Source organism: Octopus bimaculoides, chromosome 3, assembly GCF_001194135.2.
Source record: "Octopus bimaculoides isolate UCB-OBI-ISO-001 chromosome 3, ASM119413v2, whole genome shotgun sequence".
NCBI lineage: Eukaryota > Metazoa > Mollusca > Cephalopoda > Octopoda > Octopodidae > Octopus > Octopus bimaculoides.
In genome coordinates, this window is record NC_068983.1 from 146,561,615 (window position 1) to 146,577,299 (window position 15,685).

General features: G+C 36.3%; 1 protein-coding gene across 1 annotated transcript in view; it reads right to left on the reverse strand.

Annotated features, from left to right (window-relative positions):
• Positions 1-15,685, reverse strand: part of LOC106882770 (universal stress protein Sll1388) — a 30,866-nt gene that overhangs the window by 12,424 nt on the left and 2,757 nt on the right. Inside the window, exon 2 of the mRNA XM_014933552.2 lies at positions 7,455-7,535. Within this exon, the coding sequence (XP_014789038.1) occupies positions 7,455-7,535 (81 nt within the window). The remainder of the gene's footprint in view (positions 1-7,454; positions 7,536-15,685) is intronic.

Consider the following 15,685-nt stretch of genomic DNA (forward strand, 5'->3'; position numbering starts at 1 on the left):
TGATATATATATATATATATATAAATATATATGTATGTATGTATGTGTGTGTGTGTGTGTGTGTGTGTGTATAATAATATAAATAATATATAAATATATGCATATATCCATACATAAATGTACATACCTACATATATATGTATATATACATGCATATATGAGTACAGGACATAAAGAAAATGTTAAACACAATGAAAAACGAAAACATAGAAAATGAACTTTTTTTCGAACAACGAAAAAAACAGCGAAACGAGACATGCAACATAAAGAGTATACTCCTTCGTCAGTTGTCCCTGTTTCATGTACTCTGTGTTTTGAAGGCAAGGACAATACACGACTTCGTTGGAACAGTCCTTTCCCCAAAGTAAATTAAATAAAATTTGGGATTCTTTGCAGAGGGTGAAAGTGTTAACAAGAACAGGACAGTGAGAACAAGACAGTAAAAACAAACGGTGAGGGCTGTTGAGCCAAGACAATAGAAAAATTATTATGAATGCTAGGTAGACGAGCCATGAGAGGAGACAGGAAAAGGCACGTCTTTTCTTTAGGAAGGAAGTGGACAGAAAGAGAGATCCCCTTTCATCACATGTCAGTGACGAGAGTCAAGGAGGAAGAGCGAGAGAGAGAGAGAACGGTGAAAGGGAGAGAAGAATAGGGAAAGGGTGGGAGAGAAAAACAGAAAGGATGAAGAACAAGAGAAGGAGAGAGATAGACAGAGAAGAGATAGTAACACACACACACACACAAGATGTCACTAAATTCATTTCTGCACCAGATTTCACCAAGCAGCATGTAAATCTATATGATGTCAAAAACTCTGATAACAGTAGTAATACTCTGTGGCTACTACAGTTGATACTAAGAGTTTTCCCCACAATAATTGGCTTCATATCGAGTAGAGAGAAATCAATATTTTCCCAACAATTATTTTATCAAGACAAACTAAAGCTACAATATTATTGATTTATTTCCAAACCTCTGTCTATCTGTCTGTATGTTTGTCTGTCTCTCTTTCTCATTATTTCTCACATGTCTCTCTCCCTATCTCTTACACTCTGTCTCTCCCTCTCAACCTATCTTCGTTTATTTGCCTGCCTGCCTGCCTGCCTGCCTGCCTGCCTTTCTCTCTATTTCTAATCAGTGGCTAATATACAGTTTCAGTTCCTACATGAATACTGAAACATCAAAAATTCCACATTAGTTATGTAAAAAAAAAATGGCATTTTATTATTCTTGTTGTTGAGCAACCCTGGCCTGTTGGAGAGGTAGTCTACAGACATTTTCTGCCTCAGGATATTTTCAACTTCAGTCAGTTTAAGGATTATGTTTAATAGCACTGGTTCTGAACTCGGGGAATTGGGAATACAAGTTAACAATCAAAGTAGCTAATGTACAGATGAGATTGCAATATCCTGTTTCATGCAATGTTATTTAGTTCTAGAATGACCAAACATTACATATATGTACCATATGCTGTTTGTTTTAATAAGAATAATCCACTCTACAGTAGGCACAAGGCCTGAAATTTTTTCGGTGGGTGGCGTCTGGTTGATTACATCAACTTCCAATGCTCAACTAATACTTATTCTATTGACTCTGAAAGGATGCAGAGTGAAGCTAACCTCAGCAATATTTGAACTCAGAATGTAATGACGGATGAAATGCTGCTAAACACTTTGTCCAACATGCTAACAATTCTGCCAGCTTGCTGCCTGTTAGTCTGTAAATAACACATTTAGTGTTTGTTGTTGATAAAGCAAAGACAGAGATGCATGCAATCTTTGATCCAATGATGTCATTCATCGCTTGAAGTGTGCCTGCACAAATTTGAAGTGGGAGAATTTTCTCCTGGGACTATCTTTGCAGTGGAAGGTTTTCTCACATCCAAATGCACTTGAACATGTTAAATACAACTTTACATGAATATATTTTATTTAATGCTGTTCATGCAACATTATTTATCTAATTCTAGCTTGCCCCAAACTTCACATATATGAGCAAATGTACTGTATACTATTTTGATATATATAATTTCATTCTTATCCAGCTGTGAATTTAGTGTTCATTGCTGATGAAGCAATGGCACAGAAATGCATGTGACTTACAATCCACATATTTGGAGGAGACATTTCTCCTGGGATTACATCTACAGTGGAAGGTCATTTCATGTCTGAATGCCTTCAAATGTTTTAAGGCTTTACACAAATGAATAAATATATAGATATGTGCACACAGGGTGAAGAAAGTAAAATTCCCAAGGGTCGTACTGAAACAAGAACAGTGACAACAATAACAATAGCTACTATAACCAGAAACTATTGAAAATCTACAGTAAATAAATATCTGTTAATATATTTATCTATCTGTCTGTCTGTCTGTGTATCTCTCACTGTCTGTCCCTATTGACATAATTGTGTGTGTGTGTGTGTGTGTAATGTTATTAGTGTTAAGTGCTGGATAAAATGCTTAGTGGCATTGATTTTGTTTTCTGACCTCAAATTCCCCTGAGGTTGACTTTGCTTTTTATCCTTTTCGGAAAAATCAAATAAGTACCAGTTGAGTACTGGAATCAATGCAATCGACTAGAACCCCTCACCTCAGAATTTCAGGCTTGGTGCCTATAGTAGAAAGGGTTATTATTATTATTATTATTATTATTATTATTATTATTAATAATAATAATAAGACAGTGAGTTGGCAAAACTGTTAGCACATTGGACAAAATGCATAGAAGCATTTTTTCAGTTTTTTACATTCTGAGCACAAATTCTGCCAAGGTTTATTTTGCCTTTCATCCTTTTGGAGTTGAATAAATAAGTACCAGCGAAACACTGGGATCAATGTAATCGAATTATCCCTAACCCTAACCCAAAATGGCTGCCCTTGTGGCAAAGTTTGAAACCATTATTATTATTATTATTATTATTATTATTATTATTATTATTATTATTATTATTATCATTATCATTATCATTATTATTATTATTATTATCATAGATGTTGCACAGTATACAATATTGTGAGGTTGTTGATTGAAGACATTGTGTCTACTGGGGCTTCGTACTGTTTGTCAAGTCACAACAAGGACCTCAAACAGATAGTACTTTACACAATATGTGTCCAGTTCCAAGTAATGCCGGCTTTTGCAATAGATCTAGATTGTAGGGCATTTCTAAGGTTTTCAAATGTTTTTTTAGATTGGGTGGTATTGAACCCAATGCTCCGATGACAATAGGGATAACCTTTATGTTTGACTTTCATAGCTGCCACATCTTAGCAATCTTTATTCTTAGATCTCCATATTTATCAACCTTTTCTCTTTCTTTCATGATGATATTGTTGATCTCCAGGCACTGCCACATCAATTATTAGGCACTCTTGTTTGTCCCTCCAAAAGGTTACTATATCCAGCCTTCAGTGCTCCAACATCCTGTGTCTGTCTGAAAATCAAAGTCCCAGAGGATTTTTGCCTTCCCCTTTTTGTCCATTACCTTTTCCAGTGTATGTTGGTACCAAGCACTCATAACCTCATAGCCATACTTACGGCATAGTAGCCAGTGGAGGTTTTGGGCTACCTTGTTGTATCTACATTTGTACTCTTTGTGCGCAGGACTTTCCCAAGCACTAACAATGTGAGTCATGCTTTCGACCCTCTTCCCAAACATTCAGCAGAGGCCTGTTGCACTTGTGCGGTATATATTCGTTTTTACTGAGTTGGTATTCAATGCCTGGTCCTGGGCCACGATGATTAGGCTTTCAGTATTCTTTTTAAGTCACCCTTGTTGAGCCACTTCCATGATGCTTCCTGGTCTTATAATTTGTTGGTTTCACGGTGGAACTGACTATGTAATTCCATATGGAGTAGGGTTTCTTCTCTCTCGTTGGCTGTTCTTGTTCAGAATTCATGAGCACTCTCAAGTCCATTTTTGCTAACTCTTTCTGCACTAGCAGCATACTGCAGCAGGTCTTTTTGTTGATTACCAAATATTCTGCCATGTTTCTTCTTTCACTGCTGATGCACTCCCTTACGCTAATCAGCGCAAGTCCACCCTTACCTCTCTTCATGTAGAACCTGTGTACATTTGCCTTAGGGTGGAGGGCTCCATGCATTGTCACTGTCTTTCGAGTAGTGCGATCGAGTTGATCAATCTCCGCTTGTGTCCATCTCAGGATGGGTGCTCTATAGCGGACTACAGCAACAGCCCATATGTTGATGGCAGTCACAAGGTTTTTTGAGTTGAGTTTTGAGTTCAAGTGAAGTTTGAGGACCTTGAAATATGCAGTGATGACCTTGTCTTTCATTTCTCTGTGCAAGATATTGTCCAGCTCCAGGATCCCAAGGTACTTGTTCCCACCATCATCCGGATCTTCCATTCTCTCTCCGTTTGGCAATTCTATGCCCCTACAGTTTACTCTTTTCCCCCCGCTTCAAAGTAAGCATTGCGCACTTTGAGATACCGAATTCTATCCCTATATCCTTGCTGCACATTTGCACATAAACGATGATGATGATGATGATGATGATATATATACAGTGTTCTGTATGAATACTTTTTTCACCCCTAAATATTTATAATTGAATATAAATTCATTAGTTACTATAGTTTATTAGTTTCTTTTGCATATTCTTAGTTTATGCATGTGTATGCAAATATAGTATTGGTATATCCCATTTATGTTCATTAGAAATTAAATAAATAAAGAATTTTGACATGTACGAATATTTATTTCCCCCCCCCACTGTATATATAAATTAATATCAACAGCTAGATGCAATGTAATACCATAATGGAAGAAATTAATTGTCACTAAGAGTGACCAAGGATGCTGAAGCACCTACAATGTTAATGATGTAAGCTGAGTGCAATATATACATACACACTGATTCTTCTTCAGATGAATTTCTGATTGGAGATATCTTACATGTTTCTCCTACATGTACAATTTTATAATTCCTATTAGCAAAATTAAATATATATAATGAATAAATAATACCAAAATATTTTCCAATCTCTTGCTTTGATACACACACATATAGATATGTATAGATCAAACAAACTCCAGTGAAGCTGGTGTTGGTCTGTGTTGGCCAGACTTATATTATGTAGTAAAACTGATAAAATAGAGTACAATGAACTTGCTGTGAGAAGTGAAATAGCCAATGTTTTGAACAGAATCTTTCTTCAGGGAAAAGTTGAAAAGAGAGAAATTAATGAAAATCAGCAGAGTTTTGCATCTTCCTTCTCCTCATCATTATTTAATGTCTGTCTTCCATGATGGCATGTGTTGAATAGTTCGACAGGATCCAATGAGCTGGAAGACTGAGTTGATTTGCACTGTTTGCTTTGGCATAGTTTCTATGGCTGGATGCCAACTACTTTACAGAGTGCATTGGGTGCTTTTTGCCTGTCACTGGTACCAGCGACAAAGTAATTTACAAAACAAAGTAAAAAAGACCTCTCAACTGAGTGGGGTTGTAGCAGAGGTGGGTAGCAGCTTTCTGTCAAGCGTTGAAAAGTTAAAGTGTGATAGGATAGGCATGAGTGTCTTGTTATAGAAGAGATACATGACTACCTTGGATTATAAAGGAGTAGGTGGGAGTAGCTTGAAAGAACACAAAGACATTGGTGGTGAGGTGTCAGAAAGTACAAGAAGGTGAATATAAGAGAGCGTATGGGAGAAGTGCAAAAAAAGAATACATTGGAAAAATATTATATTGTTACAGAAGACTAGATGGAGTGAATGTCACGTAACATATTCGGATATACATAATATCCTTATGAAATATAAAAACATGCTAAGATAGAGTTGTTGAGTCAAGTTATGTATATCCCAATATGTTATGTAACATTCACCCCATCTAATCTTCTGTAACAATATAATATTTTTCTAATGTATTTTTTTGATGTATTCTTTTTTCACACTGAGGAGAACAGTAACATGCAATTAATTTAATTATAATTAAATTAATTTCTAATTTTTTTTACCATGTTATTTACATGTTAATATTACTATTCGAAGCGATCATATGCATGGATTAAATACTTTTTAAACTTTTAACACCTTTTCTTCTCCACCTTTAATGATTTGCTGAGTTTCTATAGGATATGTGTTCAGTAAATGCTCATTACACACCTTATACTTGTAGCATTTTCATATTTGAAAAATTCTTACAACTGTAAACTACTAATGTAATTTGAAACATCTTTATTAGAAATCGACCTTGGAACCCCACAAAGTAAGGGATGAAATAGAATTCAACCTTTTCTCATAAATATATATATATATATATATATATATATATATATATATATATCATCATCATCATCATCATCATCGTTTAATGTCCGCTTTCCATGCTAGCATGGGTTGGACGATTTGACTGAGGACTAGTGAACCGGATGGCTGCACCAGGCTCCAATCTGATCTGGCAGAGTTTCTACAGCTGGATGCCCTTCCTAACGCCAACCACTCCGAGAGTGTAGTGGGTGCTTTTACGTGCCACCGGCACAGGAGCCAGTCCAGTGGCACTGGCAACTATCTCGCTCGAATGATTTTCTAACGTGCCAGAAAAGTGATGCTGGTAACGATCACGCTCAAATGGTGCTATTTACATGCCACTAGCACGGAAGCCAGACAGCTGCTCTGGCAATGATCACGCTCGGACGGTGCTGTTAGGGCTCCACTGGCACAGGTGCTGGTCATCGAAAATGGTTCAATTACGATTTATACACATACATACATATATACGATATATACACATACATACATATATACATATATATCATCATCGTTTAACATACGTTTTCCATATATATATATATATATATATATATATATATATATATATAGAGAGAGAGAGAGAGAGAGAGATACAAGCACAGACACATACACACACTCAAATTTGGTACAAAATTAGAAGTTAAAATGATGATGATGATAATGATATATCTCAATGCATGATCTGATGTCTTGTATTTCTTCAGAAAGTTCGCTATTTTTTTGAAACAGATAAGGGAGTGATGGTAATGAAGAATAAAGTGTCTTGCTTGGAGACACAACAAAATCTCTGCTGTGACTTTGAGCTCCTGAAGCAGCCTAATAGTTGAACTTCTGAAAAAATAACTCATTTGGTTATTTTATTTCAACAAGAATGGGGAGAAAGGTAAAAATAATTTACTGCCTCCCCTCCATCTGCTCCCTGGCCAGCACCATTATAGTGTACCAACAGGGTTTTCTGATACACTTGAACAACACACTGCTGTGCAGATGATTCATTTTCTTTAACTTCTGCACACTGGTGTCATTAATTTGCATCCTAGACCTCCCTCTTATGCTAGAGTCATACTACTTTCAAGAAACGGGGATCTTAAAAATATTTTTCAATGAGGCTTACAACAATCTAGGTGACTTTATCAGGACAAATGAAATACAATAAGAAGATATTTACTTACTTGGCATGAGAATACTAGGGTATTCCAGTATATGGATGAGTACCACAAAGTCATCTTTCCGTTGTAGGTTATCAAGGTACCCTGAATAAAGAAGAGGAAACATAATCAGTTATCTACTAAGAATGTTATCACAGCTTTGTAGTTTTTGTACAGAAATAAGAATATATACCGAAATCTTAAAAGAGTTATTGAGATACCACTAAAGTTGGCAGTATGGGCAGGATCTAGTCTGATTTGGCATGGTTTTCTACAGCTGGATACCCTTCCTAGCACCAACCACCAGAGTGTAGTGGGTGCTTTTACGTGCCACCGGCATATACATACACATATATATGCATGCACGCACATACATTCACATGCACACATATATACATACATTGGGCAGAGCATTTTTCTACTATAATTCTGGGATGACCAAAGGCTTGTGAGTGGATTTAGTAAATGGAAAGTGAAAGAAGCCTGTCATATATTTATATGTGTGTGTGTGTGTGTGTGTGTGTGTGTGTGTGTGTGTGTGTGTGTGTGTGTGTTTGTGTCAACTTATCTTGACATCAGGTAATTGGTGTAAATAATGTCATTCCTTTCCACCAATCTGTGAAAAGCATGTCTTGCTATAGGGAATTATTAACTTTCATGGAAACAAGTAAGAGTTGGTGACAGGAAGGGCATCCAGCTGTAGAAAATTTGCTTTTGTGAATTCCATCTGACCTATGTAAGAACGATGACAATGATGATGATGATTGTATATGTATACTATGTGTGTGTATGCGTGTGTGTGTGTAAGTCATCTCAAAATCCACAAGTTAGGGAAAAATGCACTCATATATCTGTCAATAGAGTGGATAAATTATCTGAAGTGTGCAGTATTATATATCCACCATCATCATCCTTCGACCAACTTACAGTTGGTTGGAATTCTATTGACAATCCCTTTCCACACTACACATTCCTGCTTTGCTGTGTTCAGATCTCTAATATCCAGCCCTGAGTCCTGAGATATAGTATCTGGAAATGTCAGTTTCCTGGAGAAAACACTTCCAGAGGGATGAGATAATCTGCTACTCTGCTCGATGTCAGTGGCCAGCAGATTGTAGCCGTTTCTGCTTTAGCTTGAGGCATATTGGTATAAGATTTCCGTAGATGTTACTAAGTATTGGGTGTGATCTCCAACTGATGTTCTGTATCTTTCTAAGCAGGTTGGTATATGTTCCAGATAGTTGTTTTTCTAAGAGAGCCAATAAGGTCCAGTTGTCTGATCCATAGAGAATAACTGGCTCAATCAGTGTTCTAAATATTTTAACTTTTAACGTGGGTGAAAGGTTTGAGTGTCAGATCTTATCACGTCTGTTACATGCATCCCAAGCAAAAGCTTTGTGGATGCGAAAGTCCTTTTGGGAATCTACTACGTGTGATCCAAGATATTTGAAGTCATCAACGTCTTTGATTGATATATTATTGAGCGATTTAAGTTGAGGTAACTTGGAGGAGGTTGTGATAAATTCTGTCTTACTCTCATTGCAGTAAAAGCTGACCTTTTTTGCTGCTTTCTCCAGTGCTTGTAACAAAGATTCTGCATCTTTAACCCTTTAGTGTTCAGATTAATCTGTTAAATGTAATACTTTTTTCATTCAAATTGTTTTGAATTAATCATACATTATCTTACAGCTTTGAAGTTTCGACGGTGTGATAGTTTATTCTTAGACTGTCAATGTAGGTTAGGTGTGAGAGGCTAGATATGGCCAGTTTGAATGTAAATCATGTAGGATATATGGGCCGGATATAGCCGGCTTAAACACCAAAGGGTTAATACAATGGGATACCAAGGCAAGATCGTCAGCAAAGTCAAGATCAGTTAAATATTGTGCACAATGCCAACTGCACTGGCAGGGTTTCAAAAGGAGTCTCTTTTCCATGCCATCTAGGAAAATGCGTAGAACATAGTCGAGAATAATGATGAACAAGAAAGGAGCAAGTGTGTTATCCTGCAGAACACCTGCTCCAACTTCAAAGAAGTAAGAATTATATATCCACTAGATGTACCTGCTATGACCTGTTAGGTCACAACCACTCCAAGTTGAAAATGTCAATGTGCAGTGGGAAAAGAAAAAATACTATTTCGAACTTGTAATACAATTCTTAAATAATATAGTTCTCCCGCCTTTGGTGTGACAACATAAACACGACCAAGTGTTTCTTCTTTGAAAACGTTCAAATGGATCTTCAACATTTTTTCCTCGCTTTCTTCTTTGCCATTCTTTGTTACTACTGTTCCAAGTGAAATACATGGGTACTTCAGTATAAAGTAATGCTTTTTGCAAAGTCACCACTCTGTCGATGTCGTTTGTTGACAGCCATATATATATCCTTGTTATTTCTGAGCAATATTCTCTGTTTATCTGGTAGATGAACTTGCAGGTGCTCTTTCATGAATTGAAAATCCTAAAATGGATGCAAGTACTTCCGATGGTCCAATATACTCACTCATCCATTAGATATTGACTAATTTCATTATTGTTTATTTGAACAACAGCTTGGTCATTTCCTTTCAACATGTTCTTGATGACATGCTTAAATGACCTCACTGAGGCAACAATTTCAACATTGCAGTGACATTTGAATGTTCTTAAAAGAGTTTCATTATAAGGTACAACCCATTTGTTGTTGGTTTTTTTCCATTCTTATGAGATTCAGCTCCTACCATTGCAATTGATCTTCTTATATAAAGAGATAGCCTCTCTGTCTGTTTTCTGCCTTTTGATTAAGATGATAAAGATTAATATTTTATTTAAAATAAAATAGTAATTTTTCCCTTTAAGAAAAAAAAACCCAAAAAAACCTCAAGTATCCGTGATTCAAAAATATCTCATAAAAATATAGGGAGACATTCCAAAAGTTGTATAAATGATTAAGGGGAGAAAAAAGAGAGGAAAAAGGATGGATGGACAACAACTCTTTGAAGTGTTGGCATTTTCAACTTGGTTTGTTTTTCTTAAAGAGGGAAATAACTATTTTACTTGTAATCATTTTCATCTTAATCAGAGGACATGAAAACAGACAGACTTTGAGTTTTAGAATAATATAAATTACAGCTGATCTTACCAATCGGTTTCGTGCTAGGGATTCAATGGAGTGTTTGGTAACAATCCAATTATGTAACCCTGCGCTCATCAGATGTAACCATATTTCATTCCATACCTGCTACCTCTGATGAGTGTAGGGTTATATAATCAGATTGTTACTTATACTCCATTGGATACATATGTGTGTGTGTGTGTACATACACACACACACACATATAGAGAGAGGTACATACATATGCTAGAAGTAATGAATGAAGAAAAGAGTATAAAGATACAGAAGATAGAGTATAAGCAGTTTATTGAATTCAAGCATGAAATAATGTGTCAAGTGAAACCATAAGCTCCGTTTAGTTGTGATTCTGGCTGAGCTAATAAATTATATATAAAAATATCTATAAGAATATTGGAGAATTAAGATCACACCAGTATAAATATTTAGTTCCTACATATGCTTCCCTGTTGTAGTTACTTGGGACACCAAGTGTTAAAGAACACTGTATGCCCCAGAGCAGATGAGGCAACTTGCTCCAAGGTGAGCAAGAATGATAAATATCAGTATTTCACTTAATTTTGCTTCACATGTACTATGTCACAGTACATCAACAAATGTACTTTACATTATTTGCATATATGCCCGAGACAGGTGATTCATTTCATTTCAAAGATCAATATCTATCATTCCTGCTGACCTCAGGGCAAGCTGTCTCACCTGGTCCAGGACATTAAATGTTCATTTGATGTTGCGTAGGGAGCTTTCCCAGGACACTGTCCCTCAGCAAATTGGCATAGAAACAAAACACATATGCTATGTATGTGTGACTGATAATGTTTAAATAAATAAATAAAATATATAAATATATACATACACATCAGACGTTAACCCTTTTAAAACAGTTGATGTAAATTTATGCACACAATGTACATGCTTTAAATTGGTCAATGTAATTATATACCGCCAGACTTAGAACCTGTCGCCTGAGTTAATACCAGTCCACCTACCAACTGATAGACTGATTAGATGTTTCATGTTAATATTACATCCCGACAGGCTAGTCCTGCCATTCTGGCAGTGTCAACTTCATCATTCCTGTTTTGTTGAATTTATGTTCGCTTGCATCCTATCACTCCAGCTAAGTCAACTTTATCATCACGTCCTGTTTTGTCAACTTTACGGTTGTCATGTCCTGTTTCATTGAATTTATGGTCATCATGCCAAGCTACACCAAGCTCCACCACCTTACCAGTTGTTTCTTCTGGTTTGGACGATGACTTGAAGAGTGAGTATTTTCCTAGTTCAGAATCAGAGGATTCCGATAGCGATGATGATATTCTGGTGAATCAAAGGTACAGGTGGTCAGCAGTGAATGGCCCTGGACAATAGAATGTTGTGTGGTGAGTGAGAAATAATTCTGTCCGACGGCATGGGTTTACTGGTACGCCTAGCATAAAGGCAAACCTTGAACATAGAAGTTTGCCATTGGAAATCTTCCATGAGTTTTTGATGGATGAATGTTACAATATATATTGGATGAAATGAATGGCTATGCTGAAAACCATCCTCAGCATGTCAGACCTGGGCAAGGCAGTGATTGGTTTTCAACCACAGGGGACAAAATCAAAGTTCTGCTTGCCCTGCTAATACTGATGGGCATCGTGAAGAAACTGACTCTGGCATCATATTGAAATCTGGATCCAGCCACGTCAACATGTTTCTTTCCAGAAACAATGCCACGTGATCGATTTTTGGCATTTCTTTGAAATCTACATTTCAACTCAGGTGAGAACCAGGATGACAGGCTGCACAAAATATGTCGTATCATTGACAAAGTGGCTGAAAATTTCAGAATGATGTATGTCCCCACATAGAGTTTGTGGAAATTCAAGGGAAGGCTCTGATTCAAACAGTACAACCTGACCAAATGTGTTTGCTTCGGAGTAAAGGTTTATAAACTATGTCAGTCAACTGGTAAAGCCTATGGGTACATGTGGAATTACAAAATCTCCACTGGTCAGGACAGATTGGATCTCCCAGCATTTACTTGTGGGCAGGGTCAATCACTCAGATCAGCTGGCGATGACACAGAAATTGGTGAGAAAATTTGTGAAATGGTACAAAAAAATTTTCTTGTATATAGTTGACATGTGTATCATGAACTCACATTTGATTTGGCAGATGCTTGACTGTGGGGATGGATGGAGTGACATTCAGGAATTTATTTTTCTGTGAAATGATAGAAGCATCAGACCTGCCAAAGTACAGAATGCATGGACATCCCCACTCTGGACTCTCTTCTCATTGCATGGTGAAGGGATGTGGACATTTTTCACAACTGCTTCCCCACACCACCAAGAAGACAAATGCTTCACAAGAAGGAAACGTAAGGAAACTAGCTACCATTGTTCACAGTATGACATGCCACTGTGTGTGGTACCTTATTTTGAACTCTACCACACAAAAGTCAATTTTTTAATTCCCGTGATTGTAAATATATGAAGTTGATCTGACTTGTGCTGTCGAATGATCTTATTCAGGAATAATACTGCATGAACGTCCTGCATAGGATATAGTTTAGGTAAATAAACAGTATTAACACTAAAGCAGTTGATGTAAATATGCACTGAACATTATCTTGCACTGAGTGCTGACCTCAATTGGCACAAGTGCCATTGCCACATGCAGGCGACTGAATGAATTATCGCTGTAAACTGATTAAAGTGGTTAATGTAAATATACACAGAACCATTGTCATGCACTAATTGCTGATCTCAGCCAAGATGATTACCATCAATGCAACCTAGTTGCGTGATAAAAAAAAAAAACCTTGTCATGGGGTTAAACGATGATAATGATATAAATATATGTATAAAATTTATAAGATAAAAAATATATAATATATATATATATATATATATATATAGGTGTGTGTGTGTGACTGTGTGGTAAGAAATTTGCTTCCCACTATGGTTCTGGGTTCAGTCCTACTGTGTAGCACTTTGGGCAAGTGCTTTTTTTACTATAGTCTTGGGCCAATCAAACTTATGAGTGGATTTGGTAGAAGGAACTGTCGCATGTGTGTGTGTATCTTTCTGTCTGCTTGACAACTAGTGTGCTTATGTTGCCATATCTAAGTCGTTTGGCAAGAAAGACCGATAGAGTAAATACTAAGCTTAAAAAAAAAAGGCCTGGGGTTGATTTGTTTGACTAAAATTCTTCAAAGTGGTGCCCCAGCATGGCCACAGTCTAATAACTGAAACAAATAAAGTACATACACAAAATATGTACGAAAGTTCAGCAGTAGTTAATGAATTAGAGAGGGAAGCAAGAAATGCTTCATCATAAATTTAGCAGTAGTACTTGAGAGAAAGACCAAAGCCGAGAGCAAAGAACAAATACTGAGTGAGTAGTAAAGCAAAATAGTTGTTGCCTAATCGGTGTACTGTACTCAATTTGAGGTGGTTGGTAGAGGGATGATTGAGGAAAAGACATTAATACTGCTTGGAGTTTGTATTGTCAAAAAGTGTTAAAATCATTGTGATCCCCAATCATCAGCTGACAATAGGAGCAGCCAGTCGTGCAAATTGCATGTCATGTACATACATATATTGTGTACCTCTCTCCCACTCTCTATATGTAACTTTTATCTTTTTTTTTCATTTTACTTGATCACTCATTAGACTGCAACCATAAAGGGACACTGCCTTGAAGGGTTGAGTTTACTTTCTAAATCTAGTATTTATGCTATCAGCCTCTATTTGTTGAAGCGCTAATTACAGTAACATAAACAAACCAACACTGACTGTCAGGTGGTGGTAGGAGACAAACACAGATACAAAGATGCCTATATAGATATATACATGTATACTGATATGACAGGCGTCCTTCAGTTTCTGCCTATCAAATCCACTCACAAAGCCTTGGACAGCCTACGACTATAGAAAAAGACACTTGCCCATGGTGCAACACAGTGGAACTGAACCTGTAACCATGTGATCAGGAAGCAAACTTCTTAATCACATAACCATGCCTGCACCTATACATATACCTATATTTATGCATGCATGTGTGTGTGTGTGTGTGTGTGTGTGTGTGTGTGTGTGTGTGTGTATCTATTTAAACTCACACATTTCTATACATATATACATATTGATGTATACATACACACACCTAACATACACAAATGTACTTCCCTTTTGTATTAGCATACTGTTTACTTGTTTCCATTATCGGGCTGCAGCCGTCCTGGAACACTGCTTAGAAGGATCTAGTTCAGTGGTTTTCAACCAGGATCAATATGACCCTAGGGGTCCATATAAGACTTTTGGGGCTCCACACAAACAAAATAATAAATTGAGAATTCACAGTAGAATTTCAAAGGTCCATGAAAAAATTTTGATTTAGATGTATTAATTACAAAAAACAACAAGGTTTCTTTCTCTAACATTTTACATAATTCAACCTACATAAATTAATGTGTGAAAAACAAAATAGAGAATTTTGGAAGTATGTCTAAAACTAGTTTTTGAACACTGAATGGCTATGGGCGGGGGTGGGGGCAACCAGAGTAAAATAGTAATCGAAGGGGTCCATAGGTAAAAAATGGTCAAGAACCACTGATCTAGTTGAACAAATTGACTCTAGTACTTAATCTTTTGAAAAACTGGTACTTATTCTATCAGTCTCTTTTACTGAACCACTAAGTTACAGAACATAATAAAACCAACACTGGTTGTCAAGCAGTGGTAGGGGGACAAACACAGACACAAAGATATTTCCATACATACATACATATATATATATATATATATATATATATATATATATATATATATATATATATATATGTATATATATGTATATACATATATATACATATAGGCATACATACACATACACACCCACCCACACACATATATATACATCTATCAATATCAATATATGATTGATCGCTAAGTCCACAAGTTTTTTTATTCTCTCTGTGTTTATTTTCTCTGATTCCTTTCAGTTGAAGAGCATAGGCTCGAAATGTAAAATAGTTTCTCACTTTCCCGAGCGTCAAACTAATACACCTGCTTGTTGTTCATACACCTGTCTTCGTCTTCTGTATTTCTGTAAATTTCATATATATATATATATATATATATATATATATA